Genomic DNA, 14121 nt, shown 5'->3' with positions numbered 1-14121 from the left:
ACCCCTGTATCACAGAAAGCCAACACATGGCCTCTGCATTACATCCAATCACACAACAATCCTGCCTGGCCCAGGATGACATACCCTGGGGGCATTCCGGGAATATTCCGCCCACCCCCCACCCCATGAGCCTACTGGAATCCCAGCCTAAACATACTGAGGATCACAGAGCAGAGTGTGTGTTTGCTGCTGGCATGAAAACAGCAAACAACTCTAAGAGTTTCTGTTCAAATGTGAAAGCTGCTCCGTTTTCAGGGTACCCTGGACTAGCCTGCCAATGGCATCCCTCCTCTGAGGGCAAAGCCTGGGGGCACGGCGCCTGTAGAGACAGGTCAGGGGATCCCAGTTGCTGCTGGCAGCTCCTTCCCCGGGAGAGACCATGTGGTGCTTAGCCCGCCCTCTGGGCACTGGGTCTCTCCTCTCCTCTCTCCCTTAACTCCTCGCCCAAGGAGGCTGAGCTAACAATAATAATAATAATTGTGGTATCTGTTAAGCAAGCACTTACTATGTGTGGCTGAGCTAATGATAATAATAATAACTGTGGTATCTGTTAAGCAAGCACTTACTATGTGCCAGGCACTACTAAGTGCTGGGGTGCATATAAGCAAATCGGGTTGGAAATAGTCCCGGTCCCGTGTGCAGCACACAGTCTCAATCCCCATTTTACAAATGAGGCAACTGAGGCCCAGCAAAGTGAAGTGACTTGCTTAAGATCACACAGCAGACAAGTGGCAGAGCCGGATTTAGAATCCACAACCTTCTGACTCCCAGGCTTCTGCTCTATCCACTAGGCCATGATGCTTCTCTAGTACCTGAGGGGACAAGTGACTCAGGTGTGTTGTTCTCAGAGAAAGTTTGTGGCCCAGCTCAGACTTGGCCCCTGTTTTGCAGCCTCCACATGGATGGGAAACTCTAAGGATTTTCAGCAGAGTTGTACTTTCAGGCTCTGTTTCTCTCACTAGAAAACCTTTGGGGCACCTGAGGCTCCCTGTCTGGAATTAAGCGGACTATTTGCAAGAAAAACAGAGACCAGAGCCACCGTCTTTCTAAAGCATCCCCAAGGTTTGCCTAGGAAGCATCAGATGTAATAATATTGATGGTATTTCTTAAATGCTTACTTTGTGTCAGTCACTGTACTAAGTGCTGGGGTAGGTACAAGATAATCATATCCCACATGAGTCTTCCAGCCTAAGTACAAGGGGAACAGGCCTTGACTCCTCATTTCATAGATGAGGAAACTGAGGCAAAGAGAAATTTGGGAAAGTGACTTGCCCAAGGTCATACAGCAAGCATCAGAACTGAATTAGAACCCGACTCCCTGGCCTGTACTCTTTCTGCTAGGCTATGTTGCTTCTCTGTCATCTACACGCACTGCCTCGAATTCCTCAACACCAACTCTCTCTTCGACCCCTTCCAATCTGGCTTCTGTCCCCTACATTCCACGGAAACTGCCCTCTCAAAGGTCACCAATGACCTCCTGCTTGCCAAATCCAATGGCTCCTACTCTATCCTAATCCTCCTCGACCTCTCAGCTGCCTTTCACACTGTGGACCACCCCCTTCTCCTCAACACACTACCCAACCTTGGCTTCACAGACTCTGTCCTCTCCTGGTTCTCCTCTTATCTCTCCGGCCGTTCATTCTCAGTCTCTTTTGCGGGCTCCTCCTCCCCCTCCCATCCCCTTACTGCAGGGGTTCCTCAAGGGTCAGTTCTTGGTCCCCTTCTGTTCTCTATCTACACTCACTCCCTTGGTGAACTCATTCGCTCCCACGGCTTCAACTATCATCTCTACGCTGATGACACCCAAATCTACATCTCTGCCCCTGCTCTCTCTCCCTCCCTCCAGGCTCATATCTCCTCCTGCCTTCAGGACATCTCCATCTGGATGTCTGCCCGCCATCTAAAACTCAGCATGTCCAAGACTGAACTCCTTATCTTCCCTCCCAAATCCTGCCCTCTCCCTGACTTTCCCATCACTGTTGATGGCACTACCATCCTTCCCGTCTCACAAGCCCGCAACCTTGGTGTCATCCTCGACTCCACTCTCTCTTTCACCCCTCACATCCAATCCGTCACCAAAACCTGCCGGTCTCACCTCCGCAACATCGCCAAGATCTGCCCTTTCCTCTCCATCCAAACCGCTACCCTGCTCATTCAATCTCTCATCCTATCCCGACTGGATTACTGCATCAGCCTCCTCTCCGATCTCCCATCCTCCTGTCTCTGCCCACTTCAATTCATACTTCACACTGCTGCCCGGATCGTCTTTGTGCAGAAACGCTCTGGGCATGTTACTCCCCTCCTCAAAAATCTCCAGTGGCTACCAATCAACCTACGCATCAGGCAAAAACTCCTCACCCTCGGCTTCAAGGCTCTCCATCACCTCACCCCCTCCTACCTCACCTCCCTTCTCTCCTTCTGTAGCCCAGCCCACATCCTCCGCTCCTCTGCCGCTAACTTCCTCAATGTACCTTGTTCTCGTCTGTCCCGCCATCGACCCCCAGTCCATGTTCTCCCCCTGGCCTGGAATACCCTCCCTCCACACATCCACCAAGCTAGCTCTCTTCCTCCCTTCAAGGCCCTACTGAGAGCTCACCTCCTCCAGGAGGCCTTCCCAGATTGAGCCCCCTTTTTCCTCTCCTCCTCCCCATTCCCCCAGCCCTAACTCCCTCCCCTCCCCACAGCACCTGTATATATGTTTGTACAGATTTATTACTCTATTTATTTTACTTGTACATATTTACTATTCTATTTATTTTGTTAATGATGTGCATTTAGCTTTAATTATATTTGTTCTGATGACTTGACACCTGTCCACATGTTTTGTTTTGTTGTCTGTCTCCCCTTTCTAGACTGTGAGCCCGTTGTTGGATAAGGACCGTCTCTATATGTTGCCAACTTGTACTTCCCAAGCGCTTAGTACAGTGCTCTGCACACAGTAAGTGCTCAATAAATATGATTGAATGAATGAATGAACTTTGTACAGTGCTCTGCCCATGGTTAGTGCTTAATAAATACCATCATTACTACTTCTTCTCTCTCCACTGTTCCCCTAGAAGGATGCCCGTCCCAGGGAGGGAAGAAGGGGAGTCCGCCTTTGGCACCCCTACTTGTTCCCTAACTGAAGGTGGCCAGGTGACATATTTTGGAGGGAGGCAGGTGGGTGAGGGAGCTGTAGGGTGCAGAGGATGACACTCCAGGAGGGTGGTGGGGGCCAGGACCTGTATCCCCCAACTTTGATGAAGGAAAACCCTCCCTCCTCCATTGTCTCATGCTGGCGGCAATCTCCGGGCTGAAGGTCTGAGCCTTCATTCATGTTGGCATAATACTATTACTACTACTACTCTTTGTTAAGTGCTTACTATAAGCCAAGTATTCTAAGCACTGGGATAGATACAAGTTAATCAGGTCAGACACAGTCCCTGTCCCACATGGAGTTCATATCATCTCCCAACTTTTTAGATCCCCCCCACAAGTATCTCCTCTGCCCCCAAACCAGATTGGGAAATCCCCATCATCATCAATAACCTTTTAAAAAACTGGCCCACAGCGCTATACCTTAGTCAAAGACACTCAAAAGCACATGCTCCTCTGACATGCTTGTGCAAGTACTAGAAGGGCTTTTTCTGGGCACCTTAGCTTTCTTGAATGTTTTGGCCCAAATAAAAACAGCTTACACCACGCACACATAATGCCACCTTCTCTGTGAAGGTTTTGGATAGCTTTGGGAAACTTACGTGGATTTGCCGCAGATTTTCCTTTGGTACCACTGCTTGCAGTTTGTGAAGTACTTCTTGTTTGTCCCAATGAGTTTCTGCACTGCACACACATTAGGCCTAGGAAAGAGAAAAGCGAGCGAAAAATTAGACTGCAAGCACTTTTCTGAACCCACTTCCTCTAAAGTTCAGACCATTCCCGGCTTTTAAATGATTTGTCCTGGAACATTACAGTATATGGCCCAGAGCCTGAGCACAGCAGCAGAAAGACCAGCCTAGCGGGTAGCAATTGGGAGAGTATTTGCACTCCCTGAGCAGAACCTCAGTGAAGATTGAGAGGCCAAGAGGCAAGCCCAAACAGAGATGAGCCCATTGGAAATAGCCAAATCAGCACACAATGTGGGAGGGAATTTTGGCCGTCACTGGTCTTTCTAGTCATACTAGCACCCACGTACAAGTATGATCTCACTGACAATAGCCCCATCTTTAATAATAACAATAACAGACATTTGTTAAGCATGTACTATGTGCCAGACAATAGGCTGAGCATTCAGGTACAGAGTAATCATGTCACAGTCCCTGTCCCACATGGGGCTCACAGTTTTTGAATCCCCATTTTACAGACTGAGGCACAGAAAAGTTGTGACCTCATCCAAGCTTAAACAGCTTGCCAGTGGCAGAGACAGTATTAGAACCCAGGTGCTCTGACTCCCAGATCTGTACTCTTTCCACTATGCCATGCTGCTTCTCTGGCATGAAGGACAGCTAGGAGAATGAAGATGAGGAGGAGGAAGGGGAAGAGACAGAAGATGAAGAGGAGAAGGAAGAGGAGGAGGAGGAAAAAGGTGGGGGAGGAGGAGGAGGGGGAGGAGGGAAAATGTGCTATGGCATTGGAATTCCAGCAGTGACACTGACATGCTATTCTAAAAAAAAAAACCCTCCCTTGACCCCATGGCTCCCTCAAGCTATTGCCCATCTCCCTCCTACCATTCCTCTCCAAACACCTTGAATGAGTTGTCTGCACCCACTATCTCAAGTTCCCCTCCTCAAATTCTCTCCTTGCCCCCTCCAATCCGGCATCCGTCACTTTCACACCCAGAAACCGCCCCCTCAAAGGTCACCAATGATCTCCTTCTTGCCAAATCCAATGGCTTCTACTCCATCCTAATCCTTTGACCTCTCGGCTGCCTTCGACACTGTCGACCACCCTCTTCTCCTAGAAACATTATCCAGCCTTGGCTTCACTGACACTGTCCTCTCCTGGCTCTCCTCTTATTTCTCTGGCTGCTCATTCTCAGTCTCTTTTGTGGGCCCCTCCTCTGCCTCCCACCCCCTACTGTGGGGGTCCCACAAGGTTCAGTCTGGGTCCCCATCTATTCTCCATCTACACCCACTTCCTTGGAGAACTCATTCACTACCGTGGCTTCAAATACCACTTATGTGTCAATGATTCCCAAATCTACATCTCCAGCTCTGAGCTCTCTCCCTCTCTGCAGTTTCTCATTTCTTTCTGCCTTCAAGACATCTCTACTTGGATGTCCTACCATCACCTCAAGCTTAACATGTCCAAAACAGAACTCCTTATCTTCCCACCCAAACCCTGCCCTCCCACTGACTTTTTCCATCACTGTAGACAGCACCACCATCCTTCCTGTCTCACAAGCCCATTACTTTGGCATTATCCTTGACTCCTCTCTCTGTTTCAACCCACATATTCAATCTATCACTAAATCCTGCAGGTTCAACCTTCACAAAATCGCTAAAAGTAAACTTTCCTCTCCATCTGAAGTGCAACCACATTTAACCAAGCAGTTATCCTATCCCACCTTGACTACCACCAGCCTCTTTGCTGACCTCCCTGCCTCCTGTCTCTCCCCACTCCAGACTGTACTTCACTCTCCTGCCCGAATCATTTTCTACAAAAAAGTTTGATCCACACTTTCTTCAAGAACCTCCAGTGGTTGCTCATCCACCTTTGCATCAAACAGAAACTCCTTACCATTGGCTTTAAAGCACTCAATCATCGTGCCCCCTCATCTCGCTACACTCCTACTACAACCCAGCCTCACACTTCACTTCTCTAATGCCAACCTATTAACTGTATCTCCATCTTGTTTATCTCACTGCCAACCTCTCGCTCACACCCCGCCTCTGGCCTGGAACACCCTCCCTCTTCATATCTGACAGACAATTACTCTTCCCACCTTCAAAGCCTCATTGAAGGGCACATCTCCTCCAAGAGGCCACCTGACTAAGCCCTCATTTCCTCTTTATCCAGTTCCTTCTGTGTTCCCAGCCCCACCACACTTACCTACATATCTGTAATTTATTCATTTATATTAATGTCGTCTCCCCCTCTAGACTGTAAGTTCATTGTGGGCAGAATGTGTTATACTGTTGTAAGGTACTCTCCTAGGTGCTTAGGACAGTGCCCTGCACACAGTAAGCTCTCAATAAATATGACTGATTGATTGATTGACATACTATGACTACTCCCAACACTAGACTAGGGGCCTTTGGCTACTACACTGCAGGGACAATAAGCAGCGGCCCGAAGGAGTCAATAAAACTTCCACTCTCTTCCACACAGGAGTAGCCAGGAATGGAAAGACTTGTCCTCACTGTTATTTCTCCAAGATCCCATGGAGTGTCAAGTTAATAACTCCTCCTAGCCAGGATTTCACTGTGAATGCAGGACCTTTACCTCTTCTGCACATGGGTTCAGAGAAAGAGAGGTAACTAAGTGAGAGCAGTGTTTCGATCAGGATCTCCTGGAAAGCTGAAGGAATTAGGATCGAATTGGCAGAGGTGCAACTGGCCAAAACCACAGCCCTCAGTCTGCGTGGTGGTCATGGTGCAGCAGAAGGAAACAAGAGGAAGAAAGACTCTCATATTTTGATGATGCCAAATGACTTTCAAAGGCACCACTTTCAGTTTCCTCCGAGTTCAAAATGGGGCTCAAGGCAGATGAGTGGAGTTTGGGCGTTAATGGAAGATTTCCCTGATCTCCGCTATTCCTGTCATTCGATTCTAGTTCTTCAAGAACTGCTTATCTAGCACTTTCTTTTCAAGGAGCTCAAAGAACTGTCCAGGTCAACCAATTAATCCATCAGTGGAATTTATTGAACCCTTACTGTTAGAAGCGCTTGGGAGAGTATAGCAATAGAGTCAGTAGACGGAGCAGGCAGACATGATCCCCGTTCTCATTGAAGCTTACAGTCTAGTGGGGAAGACAGACATTAAAATAAATCACAAATAGGGGAAGCAACAGAGTATAGGGATTTGGACATAGATGTTGTAGAGGTGGGGAAAGAAATTATTTCAGGTATTATTTCATTTGCCACCCTACATTCCACAAAGTAGTTAAAGGACAAAGAATATTACTCCCATTTTGCAGCTGAGGAAACTGGTCCTCAGGAAGGTTGAGGGGCAATGGATCAGGAGTATTTACTAAGGGTCTGCTGTGAATGGAGCACTGTACTAAGCACAGTTGCAACCCAGAAACAGAATTGGAATCCTCCAGTTCCCAGAGTGCTCTTACCAGCTATCTAAGGAACTTATCATGTGTTACATTATGTTTATAGATTTTGTATACCATTGCTCTCAAAAGATGCGGGAGGGAATGGATGTGGCTGAATGCTAGGTTCAAAGTACGATGTCCTGCTTTATTCTTCAAAAGCTATTCTAGCATAATTTCCCAAGCGTTTAGTAAAATGCTTTGCACACAGTAACTGCTCGATAAATATGATTGAATGAATGAATCTTGAGAATGTCCCCATCTTGCTTCAGTCACTGCTAATAACCAGGAACCAGTTACTTTTGCAAATTCTCTGAAGGCCTCTGTGGAAATTAGCGTTTCTTCAATAAATTCTCACAAATGCTCCCACTATGTGTGTGTGTGATTTTCATACGTATCTCCAAGTAGACCATAATCTTCTTGAAGTTCTGTGGATGTGTAACTTGCTTCTGTGGTATATAATGTGTTGTCCTACTGGGCTAGGTAGTTAATACAGTGCTCTGTACACTGTAAGTGCTCAATACTATTGATTGATTGTGAGTCTCCTAAAAGAGCTAGAGGTTTTTCTGTTTTTAAGAAGATTGGGGTTCTTATAGAAAAGCAACACAGAGAGTCACAGCCGTTGCATAACATCAATCCATCTGGCAGAAATTACAGTCTACGCCCAGACAGACGAGTGAAGCCTCTGAACACGCCCTTTTCTTTGACTCTTGTGTAATGGCCAAATAGGACAAACCTGTCAGGGGTCCAGAGACTCACCCATCTCCATTTTCAACAGCTAGGGCTCAGGTGTAGCCTTTGCCCTGAAGCTTTAAAAAGGAAACATAGTAACCCCAAAGCCACCTTCTGCGGACACCCCAGCCAGCAAGCGCTAGTGGTGGAAGAGAAGCAGGTTGGACTTCCAACCTGCCAGAAGCCTGGAGAGCCATCAAGGGGAAAAGAACCGGACAGATTTTTGGGTTCCTGGGAGCCGTCACAGGCTATGCATCTCTTTGGGTAGGACTTCTCCTATCCCTAATCTATTTTAATGTCTGTCTCCCCCTGTAGACTGTATGTTCCTGGTAGGCAGGGATCGTATCTTGTTTGTTGCATTGTACTTTACCGAGTTCTTAGTACAGTGCTCGGCACACAGTAAGTGCTCAATTAATACCACTGATTGACTTTTTGGAGACAGTTTTACCACGGAGAATGGCCGGGAACACCCCTCCCCCAGCCCAGATAATCTGAATGCAACATGGGACGGCAAGAGGTCTCTGGGAGACACATTTGGGGCTGGGAGACCCTCCATCAGCTCCAAACTACCCTCAGGAAGGAACAGGAGTCAAAGCAGATCATGAAGCCCAGGTTCTCTCTATGGCAAAAGTTTGGTTCTGGGAAGTTCTCCTTGCTGGTAGCCAGCCCGGCCTAGTGGAAAGAATGAGGATCTGGAGGTTGGGAAACCTGGCTTCTAGTCCCCGCTCTGCCAACGACCTTGGGCAAATCCCCTAACCTCTCTGTGTCTTGGTCTCCTCACCAGCAAAATGGATATCATGGGTCCCATGTAAGACAGCCAAGGGTCCAATCGGATAATCTTGCATCTATCATTGTGGTTGGTACTTAATAAACACCCCAATTATTATTATGATATTACTGATCAGTAGTCATAATTACACTTACTATTACCAGGCTGCAGAGATATGGCATGGGGAAACAGTCTCTCAAGGCCACTTGAGACTAGACGAGATGACAGATGATGCCAAGACAGCAAATCCCCTTAGTGAAAAGGGTGAAAACCCTTGTGTTCTGTGCTTTCCTCACTCAGCCAAGCCCCTCTCTCTGCCAAGCCCCACTCTTGGTCAAACCCTTCTCTCAGCCAGACTCCTCTCTCAGCCAACAAACATCCCTTTCATCTCTTTTGGATCCAATCCCAGCCATAGAGCCTGCCCTCCCCTCACCATCAAGCCCTGGCTTGGAGACAAGATGAGCAGCTCTGTGCCTTGTGCAAGTCATTCATTCAATCATATTTATTGAGCGCTTACTGCATGCAGAGCACTGTACTAAGCGCTTGGGAAGTACAAATCGGCAATATATAGAGATGGTCCCTACCCAACAATGGGCTCACAGTCTAGAAAGTTGCTAGCTGACCAGTTCGTGGGAGGGGTGAGGGCCCGGGAGCAGAAGGAGCACAGTCAGGAGGGAGAGGAATGGACTCACTCCTTCCTGGGAATCTCTCCCAAGAGGGGAAATGGGCCCAGCACATCCTATGTCCCTGAAGAGTTTCAAGATCAATCAATCCATCAACCTTATTTATTGAGCGCTTACTGTGTGCAGACCACTTTACTAAGTGCTTGGGCGAGTAGAATGCGAGAATATAACAGACACATTCCCTTCCCACAATGAGCTTACAGTCTAGAGGATGCATCTGGGCCAGGGTTCACACACTTTCCCCAGGCACAGATAAAAGAACAAATGAAAGTCCTTACTTGCGCTGGCTGCTTCTCTTGGTCTTCTCCGTCAGGGAACCTGAGCAAGTTTCCTTACTGAGCTGCCTCCCAAGGTCCTTGGAAAATGGCTCACCCTCAGATATTTTTTCCAGCAGAAATGGTGTCAGGGCTTCAATACAGTAGGCTGTGTTCCCGAACTGCTCGCAGAAGCCTTGCTATGAGGTCACAGATAAACCAACCTGGGTTCTGCTTTCTTTGGCATTGCATGGTTGGTGGGAAAAAGGTGGATTTCATGAAAGAATGAAAATCCAGCAAAGTACCAAGTAAATCTTGCAGTGAAGAAATGCCGCCAAAATATACCCAAAGCACAGCTCTGCCTGGGCCTGGTAATCACTGGAACATGAGTCACAGGGCCCAAAAGCGATTCCATCACTTGCCGACTTTTTACTATTGCTATTGTAAATGAAGACCAGTTTTAACTGCACACAGTGTATGATGAAATCTTGAGAATTCATTCTAGGAACAAAGTTCACCTCCTGGCTTCATCACTTACTACATGATCTTGAGCAAGCCCTTTGACCTCAACAGGCCTCAGTTGCACTGCCAAATCAACATAATAATAATTCCTGTCCTTATCTCCCCAGAGACATTGCATTGTGAGCACAGATGAGATGATCTACAAAAGTGCAAGTGCTTTGAACACTTAACAGGAAAGATACTGTATGACCCCATGATATTTGTGTCTCGGAAATAGTTAGATCACTTGATATACTGGATTGCTGTCCAGATCTCCTAAGGAATAATGAACTCCAGCCTAATCTAGGCTCAGAGATATGTAATAAAGATTGCTCATGGTGAAGGAGAGATTAGAGAGAAGATAGTTAGAACCTTGATAGGCAAACAACAATGAGCCTTGCACCTGGTCATCATATTTGATTTTTACAAATGGATCTTATAGAACCTTCTTTCCTGAAGATCTTTGAATTCAGGATAGATTCTCACTTCTTCATTTTTATAATTATGGTATTTATGAAGTGGACACAGTCAGGAGGACTAATTCTGTGGAGAAGACACTAATGCTAGGAAAAGTCCAGGGAAAACGTGGATGACGCAGACCAGCATTCATTCATTCATTCATTCTAGATGGATAGACACCGTAACAACGATAACAGTTAGAAAGGTTGTGGATTATGGCAGAGGACAGAACATTCTGGAGAAAGTATATCCATGGAGTCGCTATGAATCAGAAATGACTCGACGGCACTTAATAATTTATGAAGTGCCTACTCTGCAATGAGCACTAGGATAGAGACAAGACAATCAAATCAGACACAGTCCTAGGCTGTCCCTCACAGGGCTCCCAAACTAAGAGATAGTGAGAATAGGTCTCTTTATTCCCATCTTAACCAAAACACAGAGAAGTTAAGTGACTTGGCCGAGGTCAGGGGCAGAACTGGAATTAAAACCTGGGTCTTGTGACTCCTGGTCCCATGCTCTTGCCGCTGAACTGCACTGTCCTCCCTTCCTGGAGAGATTTAGGCATAACTGCCTGTAGGCAGAAGGATGATCAGAATGATCTTTGGAGACTTGGGAATTTTTAAATCTCAACAAGGCATTCCAACCTGGACAGTAAAACTGCTGGACTCATTACTCGGGTCTCCAGTGGGTCGGGGTCAGAGGCTGGGCAGGTCTTTCCAAGAAGGTGACCCTCTGAGCTTTTAAAGACACCTGCCTCCTGGCTGGATTACAGCTAATCATAGCAACTTGCTTATCGTTCAAATGCTTCAGGCACTGAAATTTCCGAAGTCCCAACTGGCCCAACCAGTGTAGGGAAGTCCCAGGCTGTGGCCGGGCAGGTCATAAGACTGAGAGGATGGGCTACGGATGTCTAGTTGGAAAGAGCCTGGTACTGGGGATCGGGAGAACCAGATTCGAGTCCCAGTCCCATCCCTGTTGTGTGACCTTGCACGAGTCACTTAACTTCTCCAGAACCTCAGTTTCTTCATCTGGAAAACGGAAATGGGATCCCTCCTCCCCCTTCCTGTTAGACTGTGAATCCCTTAGGGCCCAGGTCGGCTGTCGGATGTGATGATCCTAGGCCTACCCTAAGCCTTTGGTCCAGTGCTTGGCACAGAGTAAGTGCTTCGTAGACACTTGGCCAAATAACTGGAATAAGCAGACAGACGGATAAATATTTGCCGAGGATCAAACGTCTGCCTCTGGGTGCCCGCCTCGGGGAACCGAAAGAAGCTTGGTCCACAGGCGGGAAGCTGATCCGCGCCGTTCTCGGGCACGCCCAATCTCCGTGCTCTACCTGGACCTGGATCTTCTCGAGCCCTAAAAGGTTAAGCGTCCGCGAAGCGTCCCGCGGAGGGTCCTGGCTCGGGGCAGTAAGCGGCTCCAACCTGGCCTTGGTCTCTCTGCGGCCAGGGCCCCGCGGAGGCAGAAGTCCCTCCCGACCCCGGCGCTAAGATTCCCATCCCGATCCCCAGAGTTGGCAGTCCCTTCTCTTCCCTTTCCTTACCCCGGCCGCCGCCGGCTCCCGTTCGGAAGGGCTTGCAAAGCCAGGCAGTTAGTTGGAGGCTGCCCGAGGCCATGCAGGCCCGCCCCCGCCCGCCGCGCCCCCCAGCCCGGGAGCTCCCGGCCGGCCGCCGGGGAAGGGGCGACGGGGATCCGGGCTCCGACCGGACCGCTGCAGCCGGACGCCGTTTGGCCCCAAACCCAGAAGTAAGAGAAACGGAGAGACGGGAGAGCGGCGGAGAGGGCGTCCCGCACAAGTTGGCCGGCTGAGCCCCTCGCTCCCGTCTCTGCTCCTAGCCTCTGCCCTCAGCTCCTGACTCCAGCCCCAGACAGAGGCCGTCTCTGCCCCTCGGCCTCTGCTCCAGCCCCTACCTCTGCCCCCGCCCCTGAACCAGCCCAGCCTCCAAGCCCGCTGTCTCCAGCCCCTGCCCCGCTCCTGTCCCAGCCTAGCCTCCAAAAGCCCCTGCCTACACCCCCTAGCACATGCCGTGCCTTGGCCTCCGGCCCCTGTTCCTGCTCCAGCCCCCAGCCTTACCCGTGCTGTCGGCCTCGGAGCCGGCTGTGCTGCAGGACCAGCTGGTAGGGGGACTTGGCCGCCCCAGAGAGGGGTCGCCACAAGGCCTGCGCCAGAGCCAGGGGGAGAAGCCACACAAAGGAGTTCATGGTCCCCGGGGGCGGAGGAAGGGGGGGCGGGGCTGCCGCCTGAAGGGCTCTGGGAGGGTCCTGAGGGGAGTGGGAGCTTCAGGCTGCCTGGAGCTGGATTAAATAGGAGCGGGAAGGGGGAAGGAAATGGGCGGAGAAGCCTGGGCCGGGCTGGGGGGGGGTATAACTCAGAGACTCCGCTGCCTCGATCACCCCCCAACCGCTCCCCGGGCCCTGCCCCTCCGGTTTCCTGCTCACCCCCTCCCCCGCTGCCTACCCCACACCCTCTCCAGCAGCCCTGGGGGTTGGGACTTTCCATCCAACCCCTCCCACCTCCCCCTTCCTCCCCCCACCCCGCATCCCTACTGCTCTTCCAAGAGCATCAGAAAAAGCTGGCTTCTAAGAGGATTCCCCCCCACTTTCCTCCCTCCATGCCCACCTGCCCAACGCCCTCCTGTTGCCCCTTCACCACCCTCGCCCATCAACCCCATGGTTCCCAGGCGCCGGGACGGACCCAGTGGAGGTGAGCAAGATTTAATAGCAGGGAAAAGGACATCAGTAACCCCTCTTCTCCCTCCCTTCTCCCTGGTCCGGAACCACGCTCCCCTGCTCTGCCCCACCTTCCCCAAGCAGGCCCCCAAGCACAGACCAAGGCCTACAGCCTCTCCAAATGGGCTTTCCCCCCACCACCCAGATCCCTTTCTCCTCATTTAGAGGGTCTGCTCAATAAGAGAGCCACTAACGAATTCTTAAGACTAGGAAGTTGTGGAGGAATCTGCTGAGTTTCTTGACCCCACTCTGGTTTAGGGTCCCCTTTGGGTCCTGTCCGATCCCAGGTTTCCTCAGTTGTGATGAGGAGGGAGTGAGAGGAGAGAAGAGTAATTAGTCTGGCAGGGACGGGTAAGGTGGTCTAAGATGCTTAGCTTGATGATGGTAATTATGATAGTTATAATTATTATTAGCATTGCCTTAGAGAGGTGCCCTGCAGTAAAGGTAGTTGATATCTGTGAAGGTCTTTTGAGTTCTCTGGTCCGAGAGGTTTGGCATCAATAAGGGGCTGTGGGTCACTCAGTTCTGTTAGAACACACAGAACACGCAGCACATGGGAAGCAGCATTGCCTAGTGGAAAGAGGAGCACAGGCCAGGCTCCACCACTTGTCTGCTGTGTGACCTTGGGCAAGTCACTTAACTCCTCGCTGCCTCAGTTACCTAATCTTTAAAATGGGGATTAAAACTGTGAGGCCCATATGGGACATGAACTGTGTCCAACCTAATGAACTTGTATCTATCCCAGTTCTTAGCA

At 49.6% G+C, this 14121-nt stretch overlaps 1 protein-coding gene across 1 annotated transcript in view; it reads right to left on the bottom strand.

Annotated features, from left to right (window-relative positions):
- The window catches only part of TGFBI (transforming growth factor beta induced), a 46694-nt gene extending 33742 nt beyond the window's left edge, over positions 1-12952 (bottom strand). Inside the window, exons 1-2 of the mRNA XM_038740430.1 lie at positions 12712-12952; positions 3738-3836 (exon numbers count right to left, since the gene is read on the bottom strand). Of these exons, the coding sequence (XP_038596358.1) occupies positions 3738-3836; positions 12712-12839 (227 nt within the window). The 5' untranslated portion in view covers positions 12840-12952. The remainder of the gene's footprint in view (positions 1-3737; positions 3837-12711) is intronic.
- Between the last annotated feature and the right edge of the window lie 1169 nt (positions 12953-14121).

This window comes from Tachyglossus aculeatus, chromosome X1, assembly GCF_015852505.1.
Source record: "Tachyglossus aculeatus isolate mTacAcu1 chromosome X1, mTacAcu1.pri, whole genome shotgun sequence".
NCBI classification, from domain to species: domain Eukaryota; kingdom Metazoa; phylum Chordata; class Mammalia; order Monotremata; family Tachyglossidae; genus Tachyglossus; species Tachyglossus aculeatus.
Note: the sequence above shows the minus strand (reverse complement) of the source record. Positions and strands in the feature narration are given on the sequence as shown.